Source organism: Thrips palmi, unplaced genomic scaffold, assembly GCF_012932325.1.
Source record: "Thrips palmi isolate BJ-2018 unplaced genomic scaffold, TpBJ-2018v1 HiC_scaffold_5, whole genome shotgun sequence".
Lineage (NCBI taxonomy): Eukaryota > Metazoa > Arthropoda > Insecta > Thysanoptera > Thripidae > Thrips > Thrips palmi.
Window position 1 is genome coordinate 7,813,846 of NW_023144632.1, and position 26,173 is coordinate 7,840,018.

The 26,173-nt window shown below is 60.5% G+C and overlaps 1 protein-coding gene across 1 annotated transcript in view; it reads right to left on the reverse strand.

Moving 5' to 3' along the window:
* Positions 1-26,173, reverse strand: part of LOC117650827 (nephrin-like) — a 221,227-nt gene that overhangs the window by 10,305 nt on the left and 184,749 nt on the right. The window contains exons 8-15 of the mRNA XM_034394430.1: positions 24,217-24,371; positions 21,526-21,670; positions 21,104-21,234; positions 19,961-20,120; positions 2,690-2,766; positions 1,979-2,228; positions 382-678; positions 150-223 (exon numbers count right to left, since the gene is read on the reverse strand). Coding sequence (XP_034250321.1) covers positions 150-223; positions 382-678; positions 1,979-2,228; positions 2,690-2,766; positions 19,961-20,120; positions 21,104-21,234; positions 21,526-21,670; positions 24,217-24,371 — 1,289 coding nt within the window. The remainder of the gene's footprint in view (positions 1-149; positions 224-381; positions 679-1,978; positions 2,229-2,689; positions 2,767-19,960; positions 20,121-21,103; positions 21,235-21,525; positions 21,671-24,216; positions 24,372-26,173) is intronic.

Below are 26,173 nucleotides of genomic sequence, written 5' to 3' on the forward strand. Positions count from 1 at the left end.
AGGGGCAGCTGGGCGGGCCGCGCGGCCGCGCCGAGGCCGCCGTGGCCGCCGTGGCCGCCGCCCAGGGCCAGCCCCAGCGGGCGCGCGCAGCCGGCGCGCAGCTTGACCACGAGCGCCACCAGCAGCGCGCCCAGCACGGCCACGGCCGCCACGCCCAGCACGCCGCCCAGCACCGGCGTCAGCGTCAACTCGGGCGGGCCTAGCAAGGACAGCAGATTCTCTTCTACAACACGACGAGACGAGAGGGATTAGTTCGGTGGAACAGCAGCGCGTCGCGGCGCGTCGCGTGGCAGCGGCTGGTTAGTCTCTACTGCGAGTTCGTTCAGTCGACGGAAAGTACGGCGCCAAGGGTTCCTTCAGTTTCAGACACTCTATACGTACCAGTCTGCTTCTCGGCGCTCTTGAGCGTAAAGCCCTCCAGCTTGGCGGGCTCGGAGCGGCCCTTGCTGTTGGTCCCGAACACCAGCATGCGCAGCACCAGACCGGGGGCCAGCCCCGTCACCGTGAAGCCGGCCAGGTCCGAGGACACGTTGGCCAGCAGGCGGTGCGACGCGGCCTCGTACACCTCCAGCTCGAAGCGCTGCGGCTGGCCGCCGTCGAAGCCCGCCACGCACTCCACGCCCAGCGCGGACGACGTCTGGTTCAGCAGCGTGCAGTTGAAGGGCGTGTCCGGCTTGCCTGCAACGCAACCACACCGTCAGGGAAGGGAGGGGCGCGGGGCGCGGTCAGGGAGAGGAACTAGTTCCCACAACTGCTCCTGTGTGTGCAAGTCTGGGCACGTGTGTGTGCGCGTGCGTCGAGGGCCCAGCGGCAAGGGCGTCTCCTCCGCCACAACACTCGTCATGGTAGTTGCTGACTAGTTGCAGGCTGCGAGGGGAACCTTCGAGGAGATCGAGCAGGAGTCTGGTCGAGGCCAAGGAGCACTGCCGCGCCCCCTCCATATGAGTAGGTGAACACGAGAGGTGAGTGAAAGTGAAGGGAGGCGGTTGTGCGAGTATGCAAGTGTGTTTAGAGGAGCGGACGGGGATCGCCACACGACGAGAACAAAACCCAGAGTGTGAGAAAACGACGGATACACATCTCCGCACCGTATCAAGAACCCTTTCGACCCCTGCTGCTGTTTATCCGAAAACGTCTCAGCACACACACGTCAGCCAATGGCGGACGCCCCTCCCCACCGACGTGCCCGCTGGACGCCATCGACGAGCCTCGCGCATGGCGGCCCGGCCTGGCACGGCACGGCACGCCACGGCACGGCCCCGCGGCACTCCGAGTGCGTCGTGTGGTCTGGCCCGCGCCGCGGATCACAGCTGAACTCGAGCCAATTTATTTTCCTCAAGTCATCCCCGATGGGACTCCCCGTGCAGGAGACAGTACACGACACGGTCCCGGGACGTCCCCGCGGGCGGTTGGCCGTGTAGCAGCCCCTCTACACGGCAAGCATCCCTCGTCCCTCGTGTTTTGTGCCGGTTTGATGCGCTCTTCCCACCTGAAAGCGATACCTGGCCGCGGCGCGCCACCCCGCCCACCACGTGCCGCCACACCGACCAAAACGACCACGCGAACGCCGCATGCGGAAAAGTTGCTCTCGGACAGAATCGGGACACGGACGGCAAAATGGAAATACGTCGTGACTGTCGGTTCGTCCGTCCGTCCGTCTGCGAGAGTGGAATGGTGACCGACTGAGAGCTGTCTGTCAGTCAGTCAGTCTGTCTGTCTGTCTGTCTGTCTGTCTGTCTGTCTGCGTGGTGTGGAATCAGTGGTTCACGCCACATCCGTCAAGAGTTATCAACGAATCAGTGGCTCCGAATGACACAACAGCCAGAGGCGGCCAGAGACACAGGCACACCACTGCCTTCACTCTTCCCTTTCATTCTTTCTCCCCGCAGCGCCACCGTAATCACAACCGCGTCCCATTTGCGCGCCCGAGTGTGTGTGTGTGTGTGTGTGTGTGTGTGTTGGCGCTATGAAGCCTCACCGGCGGCGATGATGTGGAAGACGCAGGGCTCTGCCTGGCTGCCGGCGCGGTTGGTGGCCCAGCACATGACGGTGCCGTAGTCCAGCTCGGTGGCGGGCGTGTAGCTGAGCGTGGAGCCCGAGTGCGTGGCGCTGCCGCGGCCCGGGACGTGCGTGGGCGCCGTGCTGTAGCGCGCCGGCGGCACGTCCTGCGTCTCGGCGGTGTTGTTGAAGGACCAGCGGAAGGACTCGGCCGGCGGGTAGGCGGCCACCTGCAACACCGCGTGCAACACCATCAGAAGATACCCAACTTGGCCGGGCCCGGCGCGCTCCAGTTCTCCAGTGTGTCGGTTGCGCGCCAGTTGCACAATGAGTGCGGACCGCGCCGGGGTCCTCGGGGCCTGGCCGTTGGCCTGGCCGTAGCGCCCGCGCTCACGGCGATAGGCCAGCCCGCTCGACTCGGGTGTCTTGCGGGACAGGCTACCCCACAGGCTGTGGGCTGTGGCAGCCTGGCGTGGCAGCCTGGCCGGGACGGCCAGCTACTCGCACATCGAAACAAAAGCCCGCCAACTTCGCTCCCTCCTGTCATTAGGTATTCCGCCAAGGAAATAAAGACCGGGACGGAAAAGTTGATCTCTCGTCGCTCGACGAGAGACGAAGAAAATGACAAAATGAAAGAGAATAAAACGGAAAACAAACACGAAACTACGATTGGAAACAGCAGGCACTTTACCTGGCACAGGACCTCGGCCCGCTCCTGGCGCGCCACGCCGTAGACGCGCTTCTGGCCCTCCACGCACACCGGCTTGTCTGCAACACAAAGACGCCACATATGAGGTTCAGTTCGTCAAGCAGCTGGTTCCAACACTCACTCACACACACCCAAACGAGGTTCGCGCTTATGTTCGCGCAAACCTGACAAATCACCATGTTTTTTCCCATTCGGTGAAAAAGGCGCGGTCGTTCTTCGGGAACGGCCCGCCGCGATTTACGACTGTAGGTTGTTCCAATCAGCGCGGCGCGCATTTCGCTCATTACTCGGCGGTAATGGCCGGCCAACACTATTGTTGTTGCGAGTTTCGATCCGGCGGGCCGAGCGGCAGACCGACGCAGAGGCCGGCAAAGCGGACCGAATGGATAGCCGGCAGGCGCACATCATTTTTTTTGCCTCTTTTAAACACATCGCATCGCCCCGTTCTGCCATTGATTTTATTGCACTTTTGTTGCGGCCATGCGGCCGTGCGGCCACACAGGGCCGTTATGATTCAAGTGCTGTGCGGGCCAACGAGTGCGTGGCGGGGTCGCTGTGCGGTGTACATCATAAAAACTGGTGACCGGGGGGGGGGACATCATGTTGGACACCGAGTTGGACCTGTATAGAGTGTACCCTGTGGAGAAAGGAGAGAGAGAGAGAGAGAGAGAGAGAGAGAGAGAGAGAGAGAGGGGGGGGGAGGGAGGGGAGGAGTGCGACAGACGCACGCAACTACACCTACACACACGCGCGACTGCATTCAAACACACACACAGACACACACACACACACACACGTGCGGCATACTCTCATGGGAGAGACTGCGGCCCCTTTTTCCTCTCCTTGGCGCCCGGGCCCGGCGGGCCGGCCCAGCAGGCCTGCCGGGCAGGAACAAGCACCCCGCGACTCCGCGAGCCGCGCCCGCCAAGTAGAGCCCCTTGCTTCCCTCCTCGGCGAAAAGAAAAACAAAGACCGTCTGGGAGTCCGCGACCCCCTTCGGGCCTTTCGGGCCTTTCGGCTCGTCAAACGACGTAAAAAGGGGAGGGGGTGATTTGTGTTGCCGCGTCGCGGCGCGGCTTTCGGCCCGACAAACGCGCCGCTTAATTCACTCGCCTTTGTTTCAATAAATGCACGCGCCGCGTCTATTAAACGAAGGGCTTGAATTAATCGGCCATTGTAATTAAAATTTGAGAACGTGGCCGGCTGGAGGCAATCAGCCCCCCTTCGGCCTTCTCTCGTAAGCCGGCCGTCGCGCGGGATGAATTAAGGGAGCCGCTCGCGGTCAGGCCGCGTCACGCCACTGCCAAGCCGGTACCCCCGGGCCGCGAGTAACAAAGACAAAAAAACAACAAAAACAAAAAAAACAACAACGCGCCAGTCATTATTTATCAGTGTCATCCTATTAGTGGCGCGCGGTCCATTTCCCGGCGACAATAAATAAAGCGATTTGATGGACGGGCAGCGCGAGGAGCGGCGGCAGGAGGTGAGACAGGCGCGACGGACCGGGGGGGGGGGGGGGGGGGGGGGGGGGACGGGACGGGTGCCGATCAACAGCCAGCGGCAGCCAGCACCAGCCAGCACGCTGACAGGGCTCCGGGCACGTTTGCAGCTTTCAGTCCTCCAATGGTGGGACTGCGGACACATGGCGGCACAGAACCGTCAAACGGAAGGAATCGGTTTGACGCTCTCACGTGCGTTTGATTCGAGTGCTATTTGACTATCAGGACTGCAGAGCTCAAAAGAGTCCATATCTGTGTCGACCAGAACGGATTCTCTGGACCCAAATACACAGTGGTCCTGGTTTTTCACGTCGCTTGTGATAAGTTCTCGGTTCAAGGAGCCTGTTTGCGTGGCAAGAGTTTACCGAGAGAGACCAAAAAGGGCCATCAAAAATGTTGTTCGTACTGCCAGCAAGAAAAGGGGGGCACTAAAAGTCACGTAAATCGCCCCCTGTCGATTGCAGTGCACATTACAGGGCCAATTATTCAAACTGCACCCTTGGAAGGCATCCCCCGCATTGTGCTGGCCCGTATTTTACAGAGGCGTGTCCGGCGTGCACCACGTCCTGGCCGCCCTGCAGGCCCTGCAGGCCCCGGCGGCCTTGCAGGCTGCAGCCATTTACGGCGCCGTTCCTTTAATTAGACGCGTGACGGCGTGCCGAGGGAAAAGGGGGGGGGGAGTGAGGGTAAGTCAAGGAAAGGAGGAGCGCGGATGCACGCGCCGCAATATGGCGGCCCACTGTACTAGAGCTGCAACCAGCCACCGCCGTGGCATCGCCTCGGGCCAGGACCGGGAGAGCTCGGAAAACAAAAATCCATTTAAAAGTGGGAAGGGGCGCGGTGGGGCGGCTAAGCCCGTCACTTGCGACCTTTATGAGCTGGTCGCCGCGTGTCTGCGGACACACACTGGGCGGCGGCGCGGCCACGGCGCTGCGGTTGGCCGTTCACGGTTGATCGAGGACGCCTCCGGCCGCCCGGCCGTTCGCTGCAACATTGTCCGGCCGCGCGAGCAATGAGCCGCCCAGTGAGTCGTTCCGTCGCTCTGTCTCTGTCGCACCCCTACGGGCCCCACGCCACGCCCCGTGGGTGCGACAGAGACAGAGCGACGGAGAATCAGTTTGCCGGGGCCGCCTGTGGCTGCGGTGGCGGTCTGCGACGGGCCGCTCTGGCCGCTCGGGCCGCAGCGGTACGGGGGAGTTCCATCCCGCCCCATCCGTTCTGCCGCCGCTGTGCGCGGTGCGCGGCAAGGGTCCGCGGCGAGTGGCGCAGTCGGCCAGAAGGCCAGTTCGAGCGGACACGAACGACGCTGGACCCACGGTTCTCACGATAAACTCAAATCGAGCACATGGCACAGCCAACGGACTGCCCCGCGAGGAGGGAGTCCGATGGGATCGGTTCGAGCCAAATGAAAGGACCGTCGAAGAGGACGAGGCCAGAGGCACACAGTGTGCCACACACCGAGCACCTTGACGCCGCCGTCTTATGGGCCATCCCGATGCGCGCTTTGCCTCGCCTCGCGGTGTTGCTGCGAGTACGCCGTCAAGGAGGCCGAGGCCGTCTCCAAGGATAAACAGCGCGTCAGCCCGGCGTGCCGGTCGATGGGCCTTAAAACCGGCGGCCCTAGAGACCGTCACGGCGACACGGCGCCGCGAATCAAGAATCAAGGGCCGGCCGCAAGGGCCGCAAGGGCCGCAAGGGCCGCAACTAGCGGTAAAGGGCCTTGCCGTCATGCTGCCGCCATGCTGCCGACGGCGCCGCGCAACCTTAAACCACCGGAACGACGCTGTTGCCAGCGCATGTTTCCCATCCATGCGCGGGGCCGGGGCCGAGCCAGGGCGGCGTGCCCGGGGCGGAGAGAGAGCGCCGGGTCGTTCGTTGGGATCGAACGGCGCCGCCAACACTGACGTTCAATCGCGGGGCGCACCGGCAGCGCGGCAGCACCGGGCACAGCGACATAAACAGGGCACAAAGCCCGCCACTTTGCGAGCCGAACGAGGATCGAACCTGGCCGCGCCGCGCCGCCCTGCGACGCCACGCTAACGAGACAAGCGGGCCGCTTTATCCGGGGACGAATCGGAGGGCCTCCTTTGTGTGGTCCAGACTCTCCACCCCGCCCTCCACGTCGTCGTCGGAACTGCCCCGATACAGTTTCCTCCTCCAGGATCCGCCATCGCCGGGCCAACGACGCCAGCAGCCCCCTGCCAGGCACTGCCAGGCAGGCCTCCCTCGCCGCAGCTGGGCCGCCAGCGCGCGCCAGAAAACAACTGTTGAATTTTTATTTTGAGTGAGGTGTGCGCCGCGGTGAGGCGGCGAGCGAGCAGTAAAGTTGGCAAAAACAAAAAAAAAAAGAAGAAGAAAGATAGGAAAAGAGAGGAGGGGGCGACTCAATTACTGCCGACACCATCCGGCGGCAACTTTTCGCCACTGACTCCGCAACCGAGGCGCGCGCGGCCTTCGTGCGGGGAGCGCCGCTAGTGCCGGGAATGCCTTCGGGTAGTTCCGGGAGCGCACGCAGAGCTGCGGTCGCCGCGGCGCTTGTAAGGTTCGGGGCCGAACGGAGGAGCTGGGGGGGGGGGGGGGGCAAAGGGCTAGCCCCGCAATCCGACGACTTGATGAGAACAGACGGCCAGGGAGGGGAACTGGCAACTATTGACAGATGCCCAGGCAGACAATGCCACGACCAGGCCGAAAGACGGAAGGACGGACAGGCGGGCCCGTCCGGCTCGCACTGCCGGGGTACCCGCGCGCCGCTGCATAGCCCAAGTTTGCTGCACAAGTTATGCGAAATTCATCCTGAGTTGCGGGTCCAGTTCACTATCACGCGCGCTTTGGCGGTCACATTCTCAGGCCGGAAGTGACCCAGTGCAGTGGCGCCGGCCTCGGATGTGGAGCGGACAATGCGGCCGGTACCCCCCCCCCTCCCCCACCTCCCGTCGCAGTCATGCTTTTTACTTCAGCGAGTCGCATCAAATGGACCCAATTCGGGGGGAGTGTTTGCCATATTGGGGCGGGTGCACGCCGGCCCACTTGCGAAGTGCCCCTCCCGCCAGCCTCCCCGCCCGGGGCCCGCCCCCTCCTTGGGTTTCAGCCCTCGCTCTCGCTTAGTCACGGCCAGGCTGTGGGTAGCCCTACGTCAAGACGCGTTTATTGGATCAGCCGAGCCGCCGCGCCGCGCCCGCCCTGCCGCGCCCCGCCCTGCCGCGCCCCGCCGCCTTGCCTGGCCTTGCCCTGCCTTGCTTCGGCTCGGCGGGCCCTACTCCGCTGCCGCTGTTGCTTGCCATTAGGCTTGCCCGGAGATCCACCCACAATCCGTCAACTCGGCTGAGGCACTCTAAATGGGGCATCGACAAGCCAGGGGCAAGCCAGCCGCCCGGTGTGGGGCGGTGGGGCCGGGCCGGGCCGGGCCCCGGGGCCGCGAACAACAGCGGAGCCACTCGGACTCGCGCGCCTGTCAGGCAAAGGGCGAGATGCAGGACCTGGTCGCCTCAAACGGGACGAGAGCCAAACGCCCAGCCAAACGCACCACGACACCGTCGGACTGACGTCGAACAGGCCATCGATCATGCCAGAGCATTTCTTCAGCCCAAAGTCATTTTTAAGCGGTCTTATTTCAGCCCAGTGCGATACAAACGGAAAATTTATCCGTTTCATGAATGTTGAGAAGCGCTTCGTTAGAGGCAAAATACAACAGATTCAATACAACGACAATGGAAGCGAATTCTGCAAAATGGCTCTCGCTCTGGTTTGATTCGGGCTCTGATCGAGGGCCGTAGAGCGCAAGACTGGGCCGTTTCCGGCCGGGCCAGTCGGGGCCAGTCCTCCGGTCCACTGTGTCACATTGTCGCGCGGCGCGATCGTGGATAAGCGGCGTGGCGACCCGAACGCGCAGCCATAGGCAGGCCAGGCCAGGCGGCCTTCCCTCACCCGGGACAGCTGCTTACCTGAATGTGCGAGGTGGGTGGGATTTACATCTCCAGGCGAGGCGAGGCGAGGCGTGTGAGCGAACGCAAGACGGTGTGGAGAGGCGCGCATTTCGCATGCAACACAGTGCCCATGAGTGAGTAATAGCGCCGAGACGCGGGACCGTTTCGGCGAATAAACACACGAGCCTGGGCAATGCCACACACACACACACACACACACACACACACACACACACACACACACACACACACACACAGTGTCACGCTGCCAATAGCCGTCGCCGCCTGCCGGATCGTGGCGATCTAGGGCGTCGACAGACGGCCGAGTGCGCCAATACCTGTCGACCCGCGCGGCCACGCGGCGGAGTGACGGCTCGCGACGGCTCGCGACGGCTCGCGACGGCCGTCCGACTGCCGTGCATGCCCCGCCACCTGCCGTCGCCTCTTTAATTAATACGACAGAGGCCACCACCGCGGCGGCAAGGCCGGCCCTCTTTTTATTTCGACATAAATGCAGCCTCCGCCTCGACCCACATTTTTATGGGACGCGCGCCCCTTTGCAGCAGTCAAGGGTTCCTTTTGCGTGCGTCAGTACTAAAGACACGCACACAGATACACGCACGCACGCGCGCGCACACACACATGCGCGCTCGCACACAGACACACAGGGTGCACGCTGCTGCGAAACTCGCGGAGATAGCACCAACTTGCCGGGAATCCAAAGCCGCTCAGTTAATTTGAAGCTTCGGACATACCCATGACATGTAGAGGGAGAGAAGGGGCCTCGTGTGTGTGTGTGTGTGTGTGTGTGTGTGTGCGCATGTGTGGGTGCGAGCAGGGAGGGCGCACTAAGCCCCTGGGAGCTGCTTACAGAAATGTGCAAGTCCCACGACGCCGTGAAGTGCAGGGGTAGGAGGCGGGCCAGAGGAGCGTACGGCGGGGTCTGGCAGCGACTTTGGTCCGATTCCCGCCCCAACAAGTCCGTTTTATGCAGCAATAAACTTAAACTTTCAAAGCTGCATTAGTGCGTTACTACCGCGCCGCACACATGTCACCGAGGGAAAAGAAAGAGTGGCCCGAAGAGGGAAAAGGAGAATGCGTTTCTTTCGGAAAACGTTTTGCGTCGCACGACACATGCCGGCTGGCCCGCGCATCCTGACACTAACTTGAAGGATAAATAAAACAAAACGCTGTCGCTCCGCAGTGCTCCGCATCGCTCCGCACAGTGGGCCCGAAGACCGGTGGAGGCGGCCAAAGCTCCAGACGCGTTTTGAGCTGCAGAGTCGCTAAACGGGACTCGAATCGAACGTGTGACCCCACCAATGGATTGCTCTCCGCACGAGGAATTCATTGGTGGGGTCACACGTTCGGCTCGAGTCCCATTTAGCGACTCTGGAGCTCAAAACGCGCCACTCCGCCCTCAGCTTCCTGGGCCGTCTACCTTCCTAAAGCCGCGTAGCGCGAGGAATCAGTGCTAACTCCCAGAGCCCGCCGCTCCGCCGCGCGCTGCACGAAGTACTAAGCACCCCTGTCAAGGTACCACGCGACGATCTGCTGCATCCCGGCCACGCCGCGGAGCCCTGTGCGTCGCAGTCCGTCGCCTGTTGGCTTCCTCCTTCGAAGGGCTGCCTCCCGTGTCTGATTCAAGCCCATTCAAGGGCTGCAGAACTGCAAAACGTGCCCGGACTTGCGGCCCAGTCCTCGCTGCGCCTGGCTGCTGCATCGCGGGCCGCGCCGTGGCTGCGCGGCCAGATAGGGCCGGGCCCGCCTCATTCGTTTTCAAGTTTCCTCAATGCGCGCCCTGCTTGTCGCCCTGCTTGTCCCGCGCCACTCGTACGGCCCGACTCGGCCCGGCTCGGCCCGGCTCGGCCCCGCCAAGTTCGCCGAGAGGGATCCGCGCCGACGTTCCGCATAGAGCGGCCAGATAACACCCTCAAACTGAGTGGGGAGGGCGCACAGTGGGCCAGAAGACCGGTGGAGGCGGCCAAAACTCTAGACGCGTTTTGAGCTCCAGAGTCGCTAAACAGGACTCGAACCGACCGTGTGACCCCACCAATGGATTCCTCGTTCGGAGAGCAATCCATTGATGGGGTCACACGTTCGGTTCGAGTCCCTTTTAGCGACTCTGGAGCTCAAAACGCGTCTAGAGTTTTGGCCGCCTCCGCCGGTCTTCTGGCCCACTGTGGGGCGTCGGGAACAAGGACATCCCTCCGGACGCGGCCGGCCGGCCCCGGAATATGAGAGTCGGAGAGACGGATGGTGGGGAGGCCCCGCGCCGCCGGGCCGCCCGCCCGCCGCCAGCGCCACGGGATGAGACGGCCGCGGCGGAAACCAGATAATGTTGAGGTTGAGGAGGGTGCGGACGAAGGCGCGGTGGCGCCACCGCGCGGCGGGGCCAGGCCGTGTTCGAATAGCTGCCTATCGACAGCCTGACCCGTAAATCGGGCGCGGCAAATGGGCACTGGCACGGGCCAGAATGGACCAGAAATACGCACCACCTGCATCCAGCTCCTCCTTTTTGTGAGTGTTGCCGCTGCTTCGCGGAGTCTTTCACCGAGCTCGGAGATTTCCTCTCGCCGACTGAAGCAGGGGCTGTTCAGCCTCGCAGCCTCGGAAACGAGCTCCAAGCTCCCGAGCCCCGCGAGCCCCGCGAGCGGCGCGGACGAGTGCATGCCTCTCCTGGCTCGACCGACTTTGCCCGGATTTACAGTAGCGCACCTGCCAAAACGGCATCTGCCAGGGGAGCATCAACATTACACCCACGCTGAACCTTCGGCAGACTGGCAGCAAGGTCGGACTGCTCCGTAGCTACACTGCCGCCTCCTGTGCAGTCTCATTCCGAGGAGTGCTGCCTCTCTCTCTCTCACTCACGAGGCGCCTCGAGTGGAGGTGCGAGAGAGACAGAGCGACGCAATCACTGTTCGGAGTCGCTAGGCCGGGCGCTTTAGGGCGGCGGCTGCACAGCGCTATCCTCCAGCAGGTGTAATCCCCCCGACGGGCGATCAGTGTGGCCAGCCTCGCCAGCCTCGCCAGACTTCGACGGGCTGTTCTGCCGAAGAAAAGGGGCACCGCCTTTCCGCTCCCCCCCCCCTCTCTCTCTCTCACACACACACACACACACACACACACACACACACGGCGCCTTTACAGATTCCCCGCCAGATTCTTCCTGACGTTACGGGGCCCTAGATCAGTATCAGCGCCATGCAGAGCGGGCGGACAAGAAAGACTCTTTCAGCGCGCGGGCCGTCAAAAACGTCGTGAGCGACTTCTTTTGTGCCGGCTGGCTGGCTGGCTGGCGGGCTGACTGGCGGGCTGGCACCCTCCCCAATCAGATGCTGGAGTCGCGCAGCGGCAGCGGCGGCAGTGGGGTGGCGGCCCGATGGGCTGACGCGAAAACGCGTCACTAACGCATCAAGGGCTAGTCGCACTACGGCGCGGATGCGAGCTTCTTGATGGATTCCTTGCCGCGGGTCGTGCGCGCCTTCTCCATGAATATTTTGATTGAAACCAGGGGGTAGAGTCCGGCTGAGGCCGGCCCGCTACCGGCGGGGGTCTGGGCTACCTCCTGTCTCGCACGCAAAAAAATATTTTTCAGATCAGTGCTAAGCGATTTAGTGGGGATTCGGAGCAGCAGAGCTAAAAAATTAGCACAGGTGCTAAATAATGTAGCTGGAGGCCAATATGATTTAGTTGGGGAGTTCGCGATTAGCAACAGAGTTAAAATGTTAGCACTACGATTAAAATTTTAGTTGGGCCTACACAGCTAACAGTTTTAGCACCCGTGCTAATTTTTTAGGTGGCCCTCGAATTATTTTTTTGCGTGCGGCCTCGGCCGGGCCTCGGCCACACCCCCTGCCGCGAGGAGCCGATATCAGCCGCCAGCCTGTATATTGGGCCATTCTTATGAGAAAAGTTGGCCGATCGTTCATCCCAGTTTGATCAGAGAGATCGAGTGTAATTTATTTTCCATCAAGTTGGCCTGCCTGGCCTGCATCCCTGTGTCTCCGCCGCGTCCCCCCCCCCCCAACTTGGCGATCCGCGCGGCGGGGCGGTCGCGCATTACCGCGCCTTCCGAGGGACTAAAGGAAGAATTCTTGCCGCCTCTTTCGGCCATTTGGGCGGGGACACTGCGAGACAGCCGCGCGTGATGCGCACCTCCACTGGCTGGACTTGCTCACGGCTCTCATGGCCTGCTTCAGGTGGCCGATTGCACGCCCCCCGCGGTGCCCCGAGGTGGCCCGAGGTGGCCCCGCCCCACGCGACCCGCGTCAGCTCCCCCACTGCGCCCCCCCACCGCCTTGACCCGAGGTGAGCATTCGCCAGATCGGCCGGCCGCGGCGAGTCGTGATGACAGTGTGCTTGTGCTCGAGCCAGGGAGCGCCACCACGGTCGCCACGCCACTCCGGGCTTGTCTGTCTGCCGGGCCGAGGCCGAGGGCGCGAGCGGCAAGTGCACTTGTGCACCGCAAGGCCGCGGCGGCGCCAGGCAGCGCCAGGCAGCCACGCCGACGTCGTCCCCGGAGGGTGCTGAAACCGAAACCACCAACTCGACCGCGACGCCAGCAGCGCAGCCAGCAGCGCAGCGCGCAGCCGGCGACGACTCGGGGCGCATTTGCTCATTCCAGCGGGCACATGTCACCCGGCTGCGAATAGTTAGGAGGCGACCGGGCGCCGCTCGCAAGTCGGGCTCGGGGCTCAGCGTTGACAGCGCAGCACCCGACACGGAAAAAAGGAATTTGTTGTGACAACGAAAATGTATGTTGATTTTGGGATAGCAAAAAAAAAGTTGTGAGGCGTACTAATAATTGGTTGTGAGAACGAACACTTTGCTCTCACGACAAATAATTCGTCAGGAGTACAAACATTCATTTTTATTATGTTTAGTACTCCTGACGATATAGTTCGTTGTCAGAACGAAATGTTCGTTCTGGCAACGAATTGTTAGTACGCCTAACAACTTTTTTTAGCTATCCGAAAATCTATTTGCATATCAGAACCACACAGTCACAACAAATTCTTTTTTTACGTGGACGATTCGAACGGAGCTGAGTTGGAACGGAGCAAAGCTGGGTCGAAAGGCAGGATCGTCCTCTGGCGCTCGGGCCAACGGCCTTTGAGTAGGTGCGGCACCGTGCGGCGCTGCAGATTGGCTGGGCAGAGCCTTGCCAAGCTTGCCCCTAAAAGCAGCTGTCCGGTACTTCCTGCCCTCCCCCCGCGATAAGGCTGGCTACAGAGATGGGTGGCCTCGGATATGAGTCTGTGTGGGAGACACCGACCGCCGGACACACGCAACACCGCCGCGTAATATAAAGGCTCCACCGCCACGTATATCACGCGCTTGAAAAATTCTTTCACGACGAAAGGCGAGGCGGTTGCTGCGACGATTAAGTGCGCAGCGATTAACTGCGCTTCATTTGACGGTGGAGCGCCGCGGACTGAGTCTGAAAGCGCTTTGACACTTACAGGGATTCGCGATTCGCGGCCCGGCGTTGGCACCTCCCTGCACACAGCCGAGGGCTTACTGCGGTGGGATCTTATCCTCCTAGCATTGGTGAAATTCTTATGGCTGACAAAACATAATCCGAATTTTGCTTCATCAAAAACTGAAAATTTAGGCCGAAGTAACTTTTTCTGACTGCCACCCACTGCATCTCGATCTACCTTGATTGCTTCCGCAGGAAGTTTGTTATTGAGCGAGGCGTATTCGCGAATACGTGTGATCCTGGAAATTATTTCCGCTCCCCTCGAGAGGCGGGGCGCATGGCGGCGCTAGAGGGAGAACTACGGAGGCGCCGCGCAGCCCCGCAGCCTGACGTCTGAAAATCTCTCGCGCTCAGAAAGTTCATACCGCTGTCGCGCCAGCGGAGGCGACAAAGGCATTTGATCATATTCCTCCCCCCCCCAAAAAAAAAAAAAACGAGGAGAGAGAGACAAAAGATTTTTTCTGCGCAGTGAAGCAGGCTGAAGGACAGCCGCCAAAATGTTCTGACCCCGCTGTGTTCCGGCACCGCTCTTAGTCCTGGAGTATTTCGCCTCCGGTGCCACATTACTCTCCCTTTCGATCACCTTCTCTCGCTTTTCCCTGCCACTTCCCCGCCCTCCATTTTAGCCCGGTTACGCACTCGCACTACCCTGCGAGCACACTGCGAGTACCCAGGGACGCGGTCCGAGAGCTGAATTCCTGAGTGCCCAGCAACAGCACAATAAAAACGGCGCTACCCTCCGTCCCTTCGTCCTGCGCGGCCGCGGCTGGATTTCGGAGAGGGCGGCCAGGGCGGCCAGGGCGGCAACCGCCGCGACCTCGCTCGTCAGCCCGGCACGGCCGGCACGGCCCGGTCGACCTTAGCGTCACTCACCGACGGAATAAGGCGGAGACACAAACAGGCGCCCGTTTTCTCCTGCGCCTCATTTTCAAATTCCTAAATTACTTTTCCCCCTTTTTTTTCCAAGTCGCCGTTAAAAGCAAGCATCGCCGCCTTAAAGGCCGGTGGGACGCTCCGCGCCCTAACAGCGTCGCCGCGTCGGGGGACCGCCGCCCCCCGCGTCGCCCCCGCGTCGCCCCCGCGTCGCCCCCGCGTCGCCCCCGCCCGGCCTGGCTCAGCCCCACTCGGCCCCACTCGGCCCACAGCAACACAGTCCAATTTAACTCTAAAGAAGTTAGCAGTGGCGCTCCATACCAGTCGGCCATACTTCCCGGGCCGTAATGAGCCGGCCAAAACACATTCTGGAATCGATTGTAGTTCAGCCCCGAGGCGCGAAGTAGTTTGAGGGAGCGGAGGCGGAACGAGGGGGCGGCGGGGGAGGGGTCTCTGTTGGAACCCATCAAACCGCTTGCAAACTTTTGCTATCGGAAGATCGTGGCGGAAAGCAACCACTTCCCCTGCAAGTTGGACACGAACGGCTTTTAATTGCATTTGTGACTACACCTGGCACAGATTAGCCCTGACGGGCCGCCGCCACCGCCTAAAACGCCGAAGGTGGCGCGCGGCGCGAGCCGCAAAAAAACAAAACAAAAAAAAAAAAATGACAATTGAGAGAGTAGCGACGTTTGGCTCGCCCCCTCATTACATTTGATCCGATTGGCCTCTGCCCTGCCATGTCCCTCTACATTCGTCGGTGCCTGCACCAGAAAGTACACCAAATGGTAATCTGAGCGGCTTTTCTCTGAGTGATCCCTGCCCGAGGCAATGCAGAGATTACTGCTGCATCAGTAGATTGCAAACTGTTTCGAGAACAGGTCCATCGCAGTTTGTTTCGAGAGCGACTTTGATCCGGGCCATGGAGCTGGCCATAGCTGGCCATGGAGCTGGCCATGGAGCTGGCCATGGAGCGGGCGCCCCACTGATCCAAACACCCTCCGATGTCGATCAAGGCATGGCTGCGGGAGTTTTCCCACAGAAAAAATCCCGAACCTGTTAATTTGCTCTGATAATGCTTGTTTGCCTTTCAATAATTTATCAACAATTTAACGCAAAAATAGAGTAATTACTAGAAATAAAACCAACAGGACAAAGAAAATTTCTGCGAAAGAGGGCACCCCGGCGAGCCGGCCCTCTTCCCCGCTGGCTTGGTGGACCAGTGGTTCCCCCATCTCATCACAGGAGCAACCTCAGAGTTAAACCGCAGTGGCCCCGTCATTGGTCACGTCATCTGTGATGTGGAGGAGTCCTCTCATAGTAGGCCAGGCTGCCACCTTTCCCAGTAGTCGGGTTTCGATCCCCGGCCCCCTTCCCACTCAGGGGCCATGCTACTGGTACTCAGGAGTCTGCGTCACCCTGCCCAGCAGCGGAACCACTGGGCTATGAGAGGCACGCTGGCCGCCGGCCGATTTTGTATACTTGAACCGCCTTCGTCCGACGCAAGCTTAGTAAAAACATTCTCGACCGAACGGGTTTCGAACCTCGTACTCCAATGTCGGGACCCGACGCCTCTCTGCTCTCGGCCACCATGCCTCATATGATCGTGTCGGTGGAACGAATTGCTTGAAGCTATGGCTTCGTTTCGCAATGGCAGAGCCAGTAAAAATGTGCGAGTGCTGGGTTTCGATCGCCCGACCCGGGCGTCGATGACGGACGCCTTTGCGCACTCAGCCACCGAGGTCTGTAGGCCGAGCTGGGTGAGGCAACGGGTTTGACCCGTAGTGGGATAGCCGCAAGACATAGGCATTCGCTCGGACGCAAGCACGGCACCCTTGGCCCTCCAGGCGAAGGGACTCGCCAGCACCCCGAACGTTTGACGTGCCCTCCGCGGTGGGGCGCGCACGATGGGCCAGAACGAGCAACCTGATCGCCTCGTTTGGAGCGTTTGGAATCGACAGGCGGGAATTATCATGCGTCCGGCCCGGGCGGGTGGCGAGCGCCATCAGTCCCTCTCAGCCGCAGCGCCTTCCAGCGCCTTCCAGGCAGTCGTGCCGGACGCAGCACACGGCCGCGCCGCGACCGCGTGGTGGCAGTGCCGAACCGGGGCGGTCCTCCACGGCCGGGCAGCCCTCTGGGGACGCGACGCGCACCGTGATGCTGACCATGCGGCGCCGCTGGCGGGGAGGACGCGGCCGAGGCCTCGCGCATGGACAAGCTACTGCCGGGGCACTGGGGGACCCGCGCCGGTTCAGCGGATTGACTTCCGTGAGTTCAGCGTCGCGGCGGTGGCCGCGGCCCCGACGGTGGCGTGGTTGGTGGCGTCTGGCGTCGCTGGAGGCGTCGCTGGTGGCGTCGCTGGAGGCGTCGCTGGAGGCGTCGCTGGTGGCGTCGCTGGAGGCGTCGCTGGAGGCGTCGCTGGTGGCGTCGCTGGAGGCGTCGCTGGAGGCGTCGCTGGTGGCGTCGCTGGAGGCGTCGCTGGAGGCGTCGCTGGTGGTGGCAAGAGAACCAAGGCAAGCAGATAGGTCCCATAAAGGAAGGGCAAGGAGAAAAATAAAGCAGCCTTATACCTCGGCCGTGCCCTACGGAGCCCCGCCGTGCCCCACGGTGCCCTGGCGGCCCTCCGAGCCTGCGGAGCCCTGGCCCTGCCTGGCCCAGCCCTCCCGTCGCGTAATATGGGCGACCCCCATCCCCGCGTCTTTCCAGCCCCGAAAGCCTTTCCCAGGCCCCGGTGAGCCAGCAGCCTCGCCAGCCCTGCGGTCCCGCGTGGATCCACGCCGATGGCAGGCCACGCCTTTCCAAAAAAAAAACAAAAACAAAAAATCGGCAGCAAAAACAAGGCACTGACAGACCCCGCACCTTCCCCTCTATTTCTAGCATGGAAGAAGCTAATTTTGGGGCAGCCAACGTTGCGACGCACCCCTGTCAATACGCCGAGGTGAGGCCCGTAATCGTGAATTATGAGTGTAGACGACGCTCTGAGGTCTGGTTGGAGAGGCGGGGCGGGGCGGCGGGGCCTGCCACGCTAATGCCTCCCGGAGATACCGCGGCGTAGTGCTAACTGGCGTGCATATATTCCGAGGCCCCGCCACGGTTATGGGGTTGCGGGGCGCGGGAAGGCGCGGCCCGAGCCGCCCCCAAGGCCGAGCCGTTCCCAGGAAGGCCCAAAGTTTCACACATTCATCCGCCATGGTTATTTAAGAATATGCTTTTTTTTCCCCCGAAGCCGGCGGCCGGCCCGCGGCGTGCGCCATAACCATTTTGGGCGGCGTAAAAGGCCTCGCGCTACTTCAAGTACGTCGTGTTCCAGCCCGGCCCAGATAAAGTACCGCACGCATGCACGCACGCGCGCGCACACGCACCCATTCACCAGCCGCACATTTTAATTTGTTTCCGAGTCACCTTCAGCAGATGCCTCGTATCGTGTAGACTTCCAAAAAATGCAATGTGGTTCGCAATGGCAAAAAGGATGAAGATGAAAAAATTCCAATGCTAATCGCATTGCACGGTGTTCCCGTTTCCATAACTGGTTTAAAAGTAAGATATAAACAAATGTGTAGAAATTGTGGTGACAAGACAACCGCAGCCTTTGAGAGCATGCCAAACAATCCAACTTCAGCAACAATGGAGGGGCAGTTTCAATGGGCGCCTGTTCGTTCTTTCAGCCTCGCGATTTTCGAAAGGGCGCAGACGGCAAGCAAATTGGTGCCAACCCACGAAAATTAATTTGATGTGTCGTTTCTGCTACGAACTGTTTACTAGTGACAGACTTTAAAGATGTTCCAACGTTGAGACACCGTGCAATGCGTTAGCATTAGCATTTTCGAATTTCACGGGGTTTAGATTTCTTTTAATGGGGTATTTTAAATTTTGACGGGTGGCACGATGGGACCATGCCGTTGCCATGGAGATTGTTTTTTCATGTTTTAAGTATTTGTTCAGAACACAGGCGATTTCTTGTTACTTTGATGAGCCAGGAGGTTTAGTTTTGAGGAGTGGTACATTTCTTATTTGAACCATTTTTTCATATCATGAACGGTTCTCGTTTTCGATTGTTGCAAATTTATGTTTTTCGCGTTTACGGAAAATTTCCACGATGAATTTTCGAAAAAATTTGGAATTTTCGTTTTTTTTATGGTTGAAATAGTTTAGCGTTGTTTATTTGAAAATCGAAGAGGGGGGGGGGAAGGAATCCACGGACCTCGGACAATAGGGGTTCTTGGGAACCCCTAAAAAGGATTGGCTTTCGGGGATGGTAAAGCTACTGTATAGTTTTATTGCGTTTTTGTGCTGTATTCCGGAGGAATGAAAATCAGCACAGCGGGCAAACGGGACGGCATTCCCGAAATAAACTGTGCTCGGCGAAATACCATTTGAAAAGTCCGTGGGAAGAATGAATGCCGGGCGGGGTCAACTCTGTGAGTGTGCGAGAGAGAGAGAAAGAGGTAGAGTGCGGGCGGGCGGGCGTATGGGGGAAAAGAAGCCGAGGGGCTATACATATGCAGGCGGCTGGACTGCGTTGTTGCAAGCTCCCGCGGCTAAGAGGTTGCTTTAAGCTGAATTAATGTGGCTTAAGGTAGGGCCTCCCAAACGGCACCCTAGGGCGCGGTGCGGGGCGAGCGCGGTGGCCAGGCGCAGTCAGCGGGGCTAGGGGGCCAGTCCCCGCCGCCCGCCCCCACCCCCTTCGGGACGGCCCCCCAGCTCTTCCCTAATAACATGTATGCGTAAATTTGGAGGCCGGGGGCCGCCGCCGCCACGCCGCCGCGCTCGGGCTGCGGGCGGAAGGGACACAGACTCTCCAGTGGAGCTGCGGCGGGGTGCGGCGCGGTGCGGTGCGGCGTCCTGACCTGTGAGCCACCCGAAACTACTTACTGCAACTGCGGCGTGCCCCGGATTTTGTGAGTGCCATACCCCTGAGTGTGCGAGAGGGACGGAGAGTGTGTGTACGCGACGCGACCGACCCGGCGCTAAACAACGACACGCTGTAATGATAACACCTGCCCTGCATGCCGCCTGCATGCCGCCTGCATGCGAAGCGAACGCACTCTGCCGAGGCGCGAGCCACCCCATCCACGAAGCCCCGGCCGGAAGTACGCCATCCTACACCGCGTTTCCGGTGGCCAGAGCAGAGCGACTCGGTCCAAGCGTTATGCCGGCCGCTGCACGCACACATGCACACAGCGACACACCCACACTCACACACACTAGCTCGCAAAAAGTAAAGTAAATGATGAGTCGGCCGCCGGGGAGCTTTACTGGCAATGAAACGGCGCGACACACCTAACCTCCGCGCCAGAGCGCAGCGTGCGCGTAGGTGGGCCGAGCGGCGACCACTGCGGCGTGGCAGCGCGGCGCACTGCCAGGCCGTATAAATTTGACGACGGACTGGCGCGCCGTGGCGAGCTCGGTCCGGCTCACCGACCGAATCCCTGCAACCGGCGGCAACGGGCAGGCCGGGGGGGGAGGCACTTACACATGACGTTGAGCGCCACCAGGTTGCTGGTGCCGTCGCCCTCCACGTTGGACGCCACGCACGAGTAGTTGCCGGCCTGCGTGCGCGAGATGCGCTGGTACGCCAGGTTCTGCGTGATGAGGATCACGCCGGCGCGCGTGTTGCCCTGGATGGGGACGCCCTGCAACAGACAGACGGACGGACATGAGCGCAGAGGTGGAACGCGGCCAGCCACATGTGGACACGTTTTCACTTGGCTCGCACAACACAATCTTGCGAAGGTAGAGAGAAACACCGAACTGAACAGCGTTGACATTGACAAACCCGTCCAAGCAGCACAAACAAACAGCTGTTTTTGCACGCGTGATTGCGGCACATGCAGACACACACACAAACACACCTATAGACACACGCACGCACATATACACACAACTTAACGCAAACAGCCGGTAAACAGAAGCACAGCCGCCGAGCTGCGGCGCAGCGGCCGAGGAACAATGCCACTGAATTGCGCGGCGTGGATACACTGGGATACACCGGGTATACACTGTCCACAAACTGGATTCAAGTGTGAATTGAATGGGCGGGAGCATCTACGCGACGAACAGTACAGACCGCTACACACGGACACACTTCTGGAAACGGTTCGTGGCCTGTGCAGCCCAAGAGCTTTTTCTTGATAAGAAAAACGAAAAGCTGAGAAAAGGACACTCATCGTCTACGCCACCCCTATCTTGTCCTGACTCTGACTCTCTCGCCGGCTCGCTCGTCATCAAACGAAGATCCGGCCAATTAATGAGTCTGCAAGTGCCTCTCCGCCCGGATGCACACCAAATAGAGAGTTTCGGCAGAGGGAAAAAGCCTCTCCGCTGCACGGGGGACTCCACCTTGCAAAAGCATGACGCAAACATCTCATTTTTTTTTGTGTTTTTTTTTTCAAGTATACTAGAACTTTTTTTGATAAATCGCTAATTTTCCTACCGAATGAAACTGCACTTTTGCGTCCACGCAGTCGAAATAATGAACGAAACTGGGCTCCATGCGTGCGCGCAGCATGCCACGGCGGAGGCGGGCGGCGAGTGTTTAATCAACGAATCAGTACGCTACAGCACAACATCCACCCCCACCCCACCCCCCGGGCTCGGCGACAACTCCTCTACTTACGTTGTGCTTCCACACCACTTTGTAGGCCGGCGGGTTGGAGTTGACGTGGCACTCGAAGTACACGTTGTCGCCCTCCTCGATGTCATTGGGATTGATGCCCTTGCCGAGCTCCAGGCGCAGCGTCGGCGGGACTGCAAGCATCAGAACCATGAGGAGGCTGTCATCACGGAGCAGCGCAGACCGTCAGCTCGAATAGGCAAGGCGTGCCAAATTTGCGAGGACTCGGGCCTTGTTTTGAGCTCCTCCCTGGCCACAGAACTCAACCGAGCACTCGATGGACCAATGGATTTCTAGTCCTCACTCGCTAGGCGATCCACCGTGCCAGCCAAGTGCCCGATTGGAGCCCCGCCTCGGGCAGGACTCGGCTCGGAAACGAGCCCCGAGCTGCGCGCGGCGCGCCCCCACCCCTCGGAACTACTCACAGAACACGTTGAGCTTCATGACGTCCTCCTGCGTGCCGTTGAACACGTGGCCGTTCTCGGCGCGGCACTTGAGCGTCTTGTTGTTGTCGCGCTGCAGCGGCACGAACGTGAGCGTGGACGTGGAGACGTTGCCTTCGTTGGTCTCCTGGAACAGCGAGGCGGCGCAGAGGCGCGGCGTCAGGACAGGGCATCGTGCCGCGGCGTTCGGGCAGGTTCAGGCGCTCATGATCGGGCCTGACGCCAATTTCCGCCGCGGTGCCGAAGTTGCCGCGTTATCGACGTTACTTAACACTGCCTTGACGGCCTCCACGGCCGGCGCCAGGTGCGCCGGAGTGCGGTCGGACGCGGTGTGGCGGCGCGGCGTGATCGCGCCCCGGGCGGCCCGAAGGGAAGCGCGTGCGCCCGGCAAGGCCCGGCAAGGCTCACACCGCAACGGGCCCGCCGGCCAGACCGCCAGACCGCATGTTCAGTCGGACACAGCCCTCAAACGGGACACGAACCGAACGCGTGGTGGCGCCCATGGCGCCCGTGGCACCCCTCGCCCGTTCGATTCGCCGACTGCGGAGCTCATTACAGGAGTCGGGCTACGGGCGGCAGTGCACAGTGGGCTAGAGGACTGGTGGAGGCGGCCAAAACTCGAGACGCGTTTTGAGCTCCAGAGTCGCTAAATGGGTCTCGAACCGAACGCGTGACCCCATCCGACCCCATCAATGGATTGCTCCCAGAGCAAGGAATCCATTAGTGGGGTCACACGCTTGGTTCGAGTCCTGTTCAGCGACTCCGGAGATCAAAACGCGTGTACAATTTTGGCCGCCGACGCCTGTCTTCTGGCCCACTGTGTAGTGCCGCCATGACGTCAATGACGCACCGTGACGCACTCGATAGGGGCGGGGAGTGAAGCTCACTCACTGACTGGGGCAGCGACTGTGGTGGAGCACGGCGGACCGTCGGCGGCCCCACCAACCGGACGGCCGCTGAAGGGCATTTGGGAAAGCTAGGTGGTGCGTAATACCATCGAAGCTCCGCCAGCTGGTCGGGAATTTTCAAGGGCTTCATTTTAGAGCAAGGTCAAATCGGAACACACATAAAACAAAGAGGCATGGGTAGATGAAAGCAAGCTTCGTTACTACCCAAAATTTTGGGGAAACTTTCTACCAAAAGGTTGTTTGTATTTGTTTTGAACGGTCCGACGGCGGGGACGGCGAACCTGCGGCGCCAAAGAGGAGATTAAAAGAAAAGGGACAGCCGCGGGCCAAGTTACGGGCGGCCTCCATTTGCGCGGCCACCGCCAAGAGGCCGCAAACTGTTGCGGCTCTTCTGCACGCCGCACCGGGCCGTGGACCGGGCCGTGGACCGGGCCGTGGACCGGGCCGCGGCCGCCCAGACCGGACCGCCCGACCGGCCAGCCACAACAACTTCAAGCCTACCCACGAAGAGGGCCCTGCTGGGGCAAGGCATCACTAAGGGCCCGAACTGGCCCATCAGTGGCGATGGTGTGTGCGTGGGGCACACAGGCGGCGGTTGCCAGCGTGCCACTTATTGCGGGCATGTATGCCGTCGGGGGCGCCTCGCCGCGGCCTATGACTTCACAGTTGGTGGAACTGCCACGGGCCCGCGCACGGCGCACGGCGCACGCGGCACGGCAGCAGCACAGCCAACCTCTGGGTGCCGCTCGCGCGCGCCGCGCCTCGCCCAGCCTCGCCCCGCTGGCTCCATTGTTACTCCCGGCATGCGCATACCCAGCGCGAATGTTGTGCACGTGATGTGAACAAACCCCCAGTGACGCCGACAACACTGCCAGGAAGCGGGCCCAACCCGGCCCAGCCGCCGGGCAACGCACACGCCAAGCGCCACGCCGGCGTCACGGCCGCGTCACGCTGCGTCACGCGCACGATGCCGTCCGTGGTAATCCCGCGAGGAAACGCCGAGAGACAGGAATAGGCCGGGCTGAAATGTAAGAGACAGGCTGAACGTGCTCGTGACGGTCGTGATGGGTTCGAGGCCGTCAAGCACGCCGCCAGCCACGCCGTCAGGCACGGGGCAGCGCGCTAAGCCGCCAAACATGGCCCGTCAGAGCCTGCGAGAGTCAAGCCTCCACCCGACCTACCTTCCCTCAGACCGGTGGGCTGAACGCGTACACTGGCATAAAGGGAACCTCTTTCACAGCGAGAATGAAACAACAGTCCGGTTTGGAACGGGAAACATGTGCGGCCGATAGTGGCGAAATCCAGCTGCAGTGTCCAGCCACACACGGTCCGACAGTCAAAACATTCCTCAAAAGCAGACCTTCCACTGGCAGCTCCACGCGAAAAAAATCGTCCTCGGATGATGGAGCGAATGGCTCGGCGAATGGTGTGGCCAGTGTTGCGAAACTTCGTCATGCTCCTTCTTGCGGGTCTTTTAAGACTCCAGTTACAGACTGAGACTTGTGGTTGTCACTTGAGAATTTCAAGGCTTATTTCCTTCCCAAATTTTTACCGAATCAGTTGATGACACTTTTGACGCCCATGCGATAAGTATTGGATCTTTCATGAAAATGCCATCAATTCGCGATAAATTTGCCACCATATGAAAGCGATGAAAATGTGAAAATGGCATTCTCTATTTAGTGCGATGAGCGACAGCACTTTATCACAGTGCAGCCACGCTCCCGACCGTTCCAGCGGCAGCCCAGGAACGCCAGGAACCTACCACTTGATTGGCATTGTCTAGCCGCTTGCCGTCCTTCAGCCAGGTGATCTTGACGGGCGGGCGGGAGCCCACCGACTGGCACACCAGCTGCACGGGCTTGTGCGCGGAGAGCGGCGCGCCGTCCGTGGGCAGGATGCTGGTGCTCAGCGGCCTCACTGCAACAGAAGACATTTAGGTCAGACCTCTGTGACGCGCGCACTATCTCGGACTCGATCCCAGACACGGTCTGCCGGCAGTGTAGCGCCGTCAGCGCGGCGCCAAACTAACACTGCTGACGAGCAGGTGAGCGGTGGCCGCGGCAGTGGGGCGTGGGCGGTCGTGGGGGACGCCCCAGTGCCGGCCGTCCCGCGCAAGCCGGGGCGGAGGGACAGGTCAGCACGGCGCGCCTGAGAGCACTTTTATGAGCACAACGTCTAGGGAGAGGGAGAGGGAGAGAGAGCGAGAGAGAGAGAGAGAGAGAGAGAGGAGAGAGAGAAAGAGAGAGAGAGAGAGAGAGAGAGAGAGAGAGAGAGAGAGAGAGAGAGAGAGAGAGAGAGAGAGAGAGAGAGAGAGAGAGAGAGAACCAAGATGACCACGATCGCCAAGAAATATGTAGACAAGTGCCTGCCGCAGTGGTCAATTTGTCCATTTTACAAATGTTTCGATATCCCGTGACCTTTGAGCCGAATCGCCTGACTTATCTCTGTCAGGTTTCCCTGACCTAATTTTGATTCACCGACTTTCCATAATTTCCCTGACTCCGTAACAACCCTGCATCCGCGCTCGTCCCCTCGCTTAAAATTGACATTCGCTTTCGCGTCGAAGTCTGAGATGACGGAACCATTTCCATTTTTTTTTAGACAACCTCCGTTGGCTTGAGCGCGCGCGTGTGTGTGTGTGTGTGTGTCCGTGTTTGCGGCAGCGTCGACACGGGCTGCACTCGTTTGTATCGACAGCATGATCGATTCGACGATGACAGTGCGTTCCGCTTCGCGCCGTCGCCCCGCGTCTCGCCCCGCGTCTCGCCCCGCGTCGCCCCGCGTCGCTTCTCCAGAAAACAGCAGCACAGCAGCCCGGCAGCGCGGCGGGCGAGTTTGCTCTGCACGCTGCCACCACCCGTCCAAACGCAAACACCATTTATTTTCGACGAAAAAAAAGAGGCCGCGATGTGAGATAAAAAAAGGGGAGCAAGTTCGGCGGTGGAATTGTATTTCGGCGAATGCGCGCGGAATGCTTTTAAAAAGGTGAGAAGGACGCTCATCCGGCCAATTCACATTGCTGGCGCTGAGCCACTTGTGTCATTCCCCTGAATGGTCCGCATCCACCATCGCCAAGGAACGCCCCGCGGCCGTATTCCCCTCCCCGCCCCGCCCCGCCCTCTCCGTTTTTACTACCCTTGCCGCTTTACAGCTTTTATACTGCACCAAAAAATGAGCCGATTTTCATCGGTATCATAGCTGCCAGAAACGGAGGGAAGGGGGAGAAAGAAAGGGGAGAGGGCGAAATGGAATGAAAACAACGACAAGCGCCAACAAAACCAACAGCGGAAGTCGGACCAGCCGCTGGTGGGGTGCTTGAGCCGGTGTGGAGCATGCGGACGAATTACGGGGACCTGAATACGAAAAGGTGCAAAGTGGATTCGGCAGGCCGGGGATTTCCGGCGGAGGAGAGCGCCAAGAGGAAAAGGGGGTGGCTGAAGGCGACAGGGATGTCCTTCAGCGGGGCCGGGCAGGGCCGGGCAGGGCGGCGGGCGCGGCGCGAGGCTGGGTAAGCTACTTAGAGGCCTCATGAACAAGAGGGCGCGCGGCACATCGCCGACACTAGGGCGAGGCACTACAGGTTCCAAAGTACGGCCCCCGACCCGATTCGCGGCCACTTACGCCGTGCGGCGTCCCGACCTGCATTGTGCCGCGTCCTTGCCACGTGTCCGTTTGCAACGTACCAACACACTAAAAACTTGTATTGGCGACTTTTACTA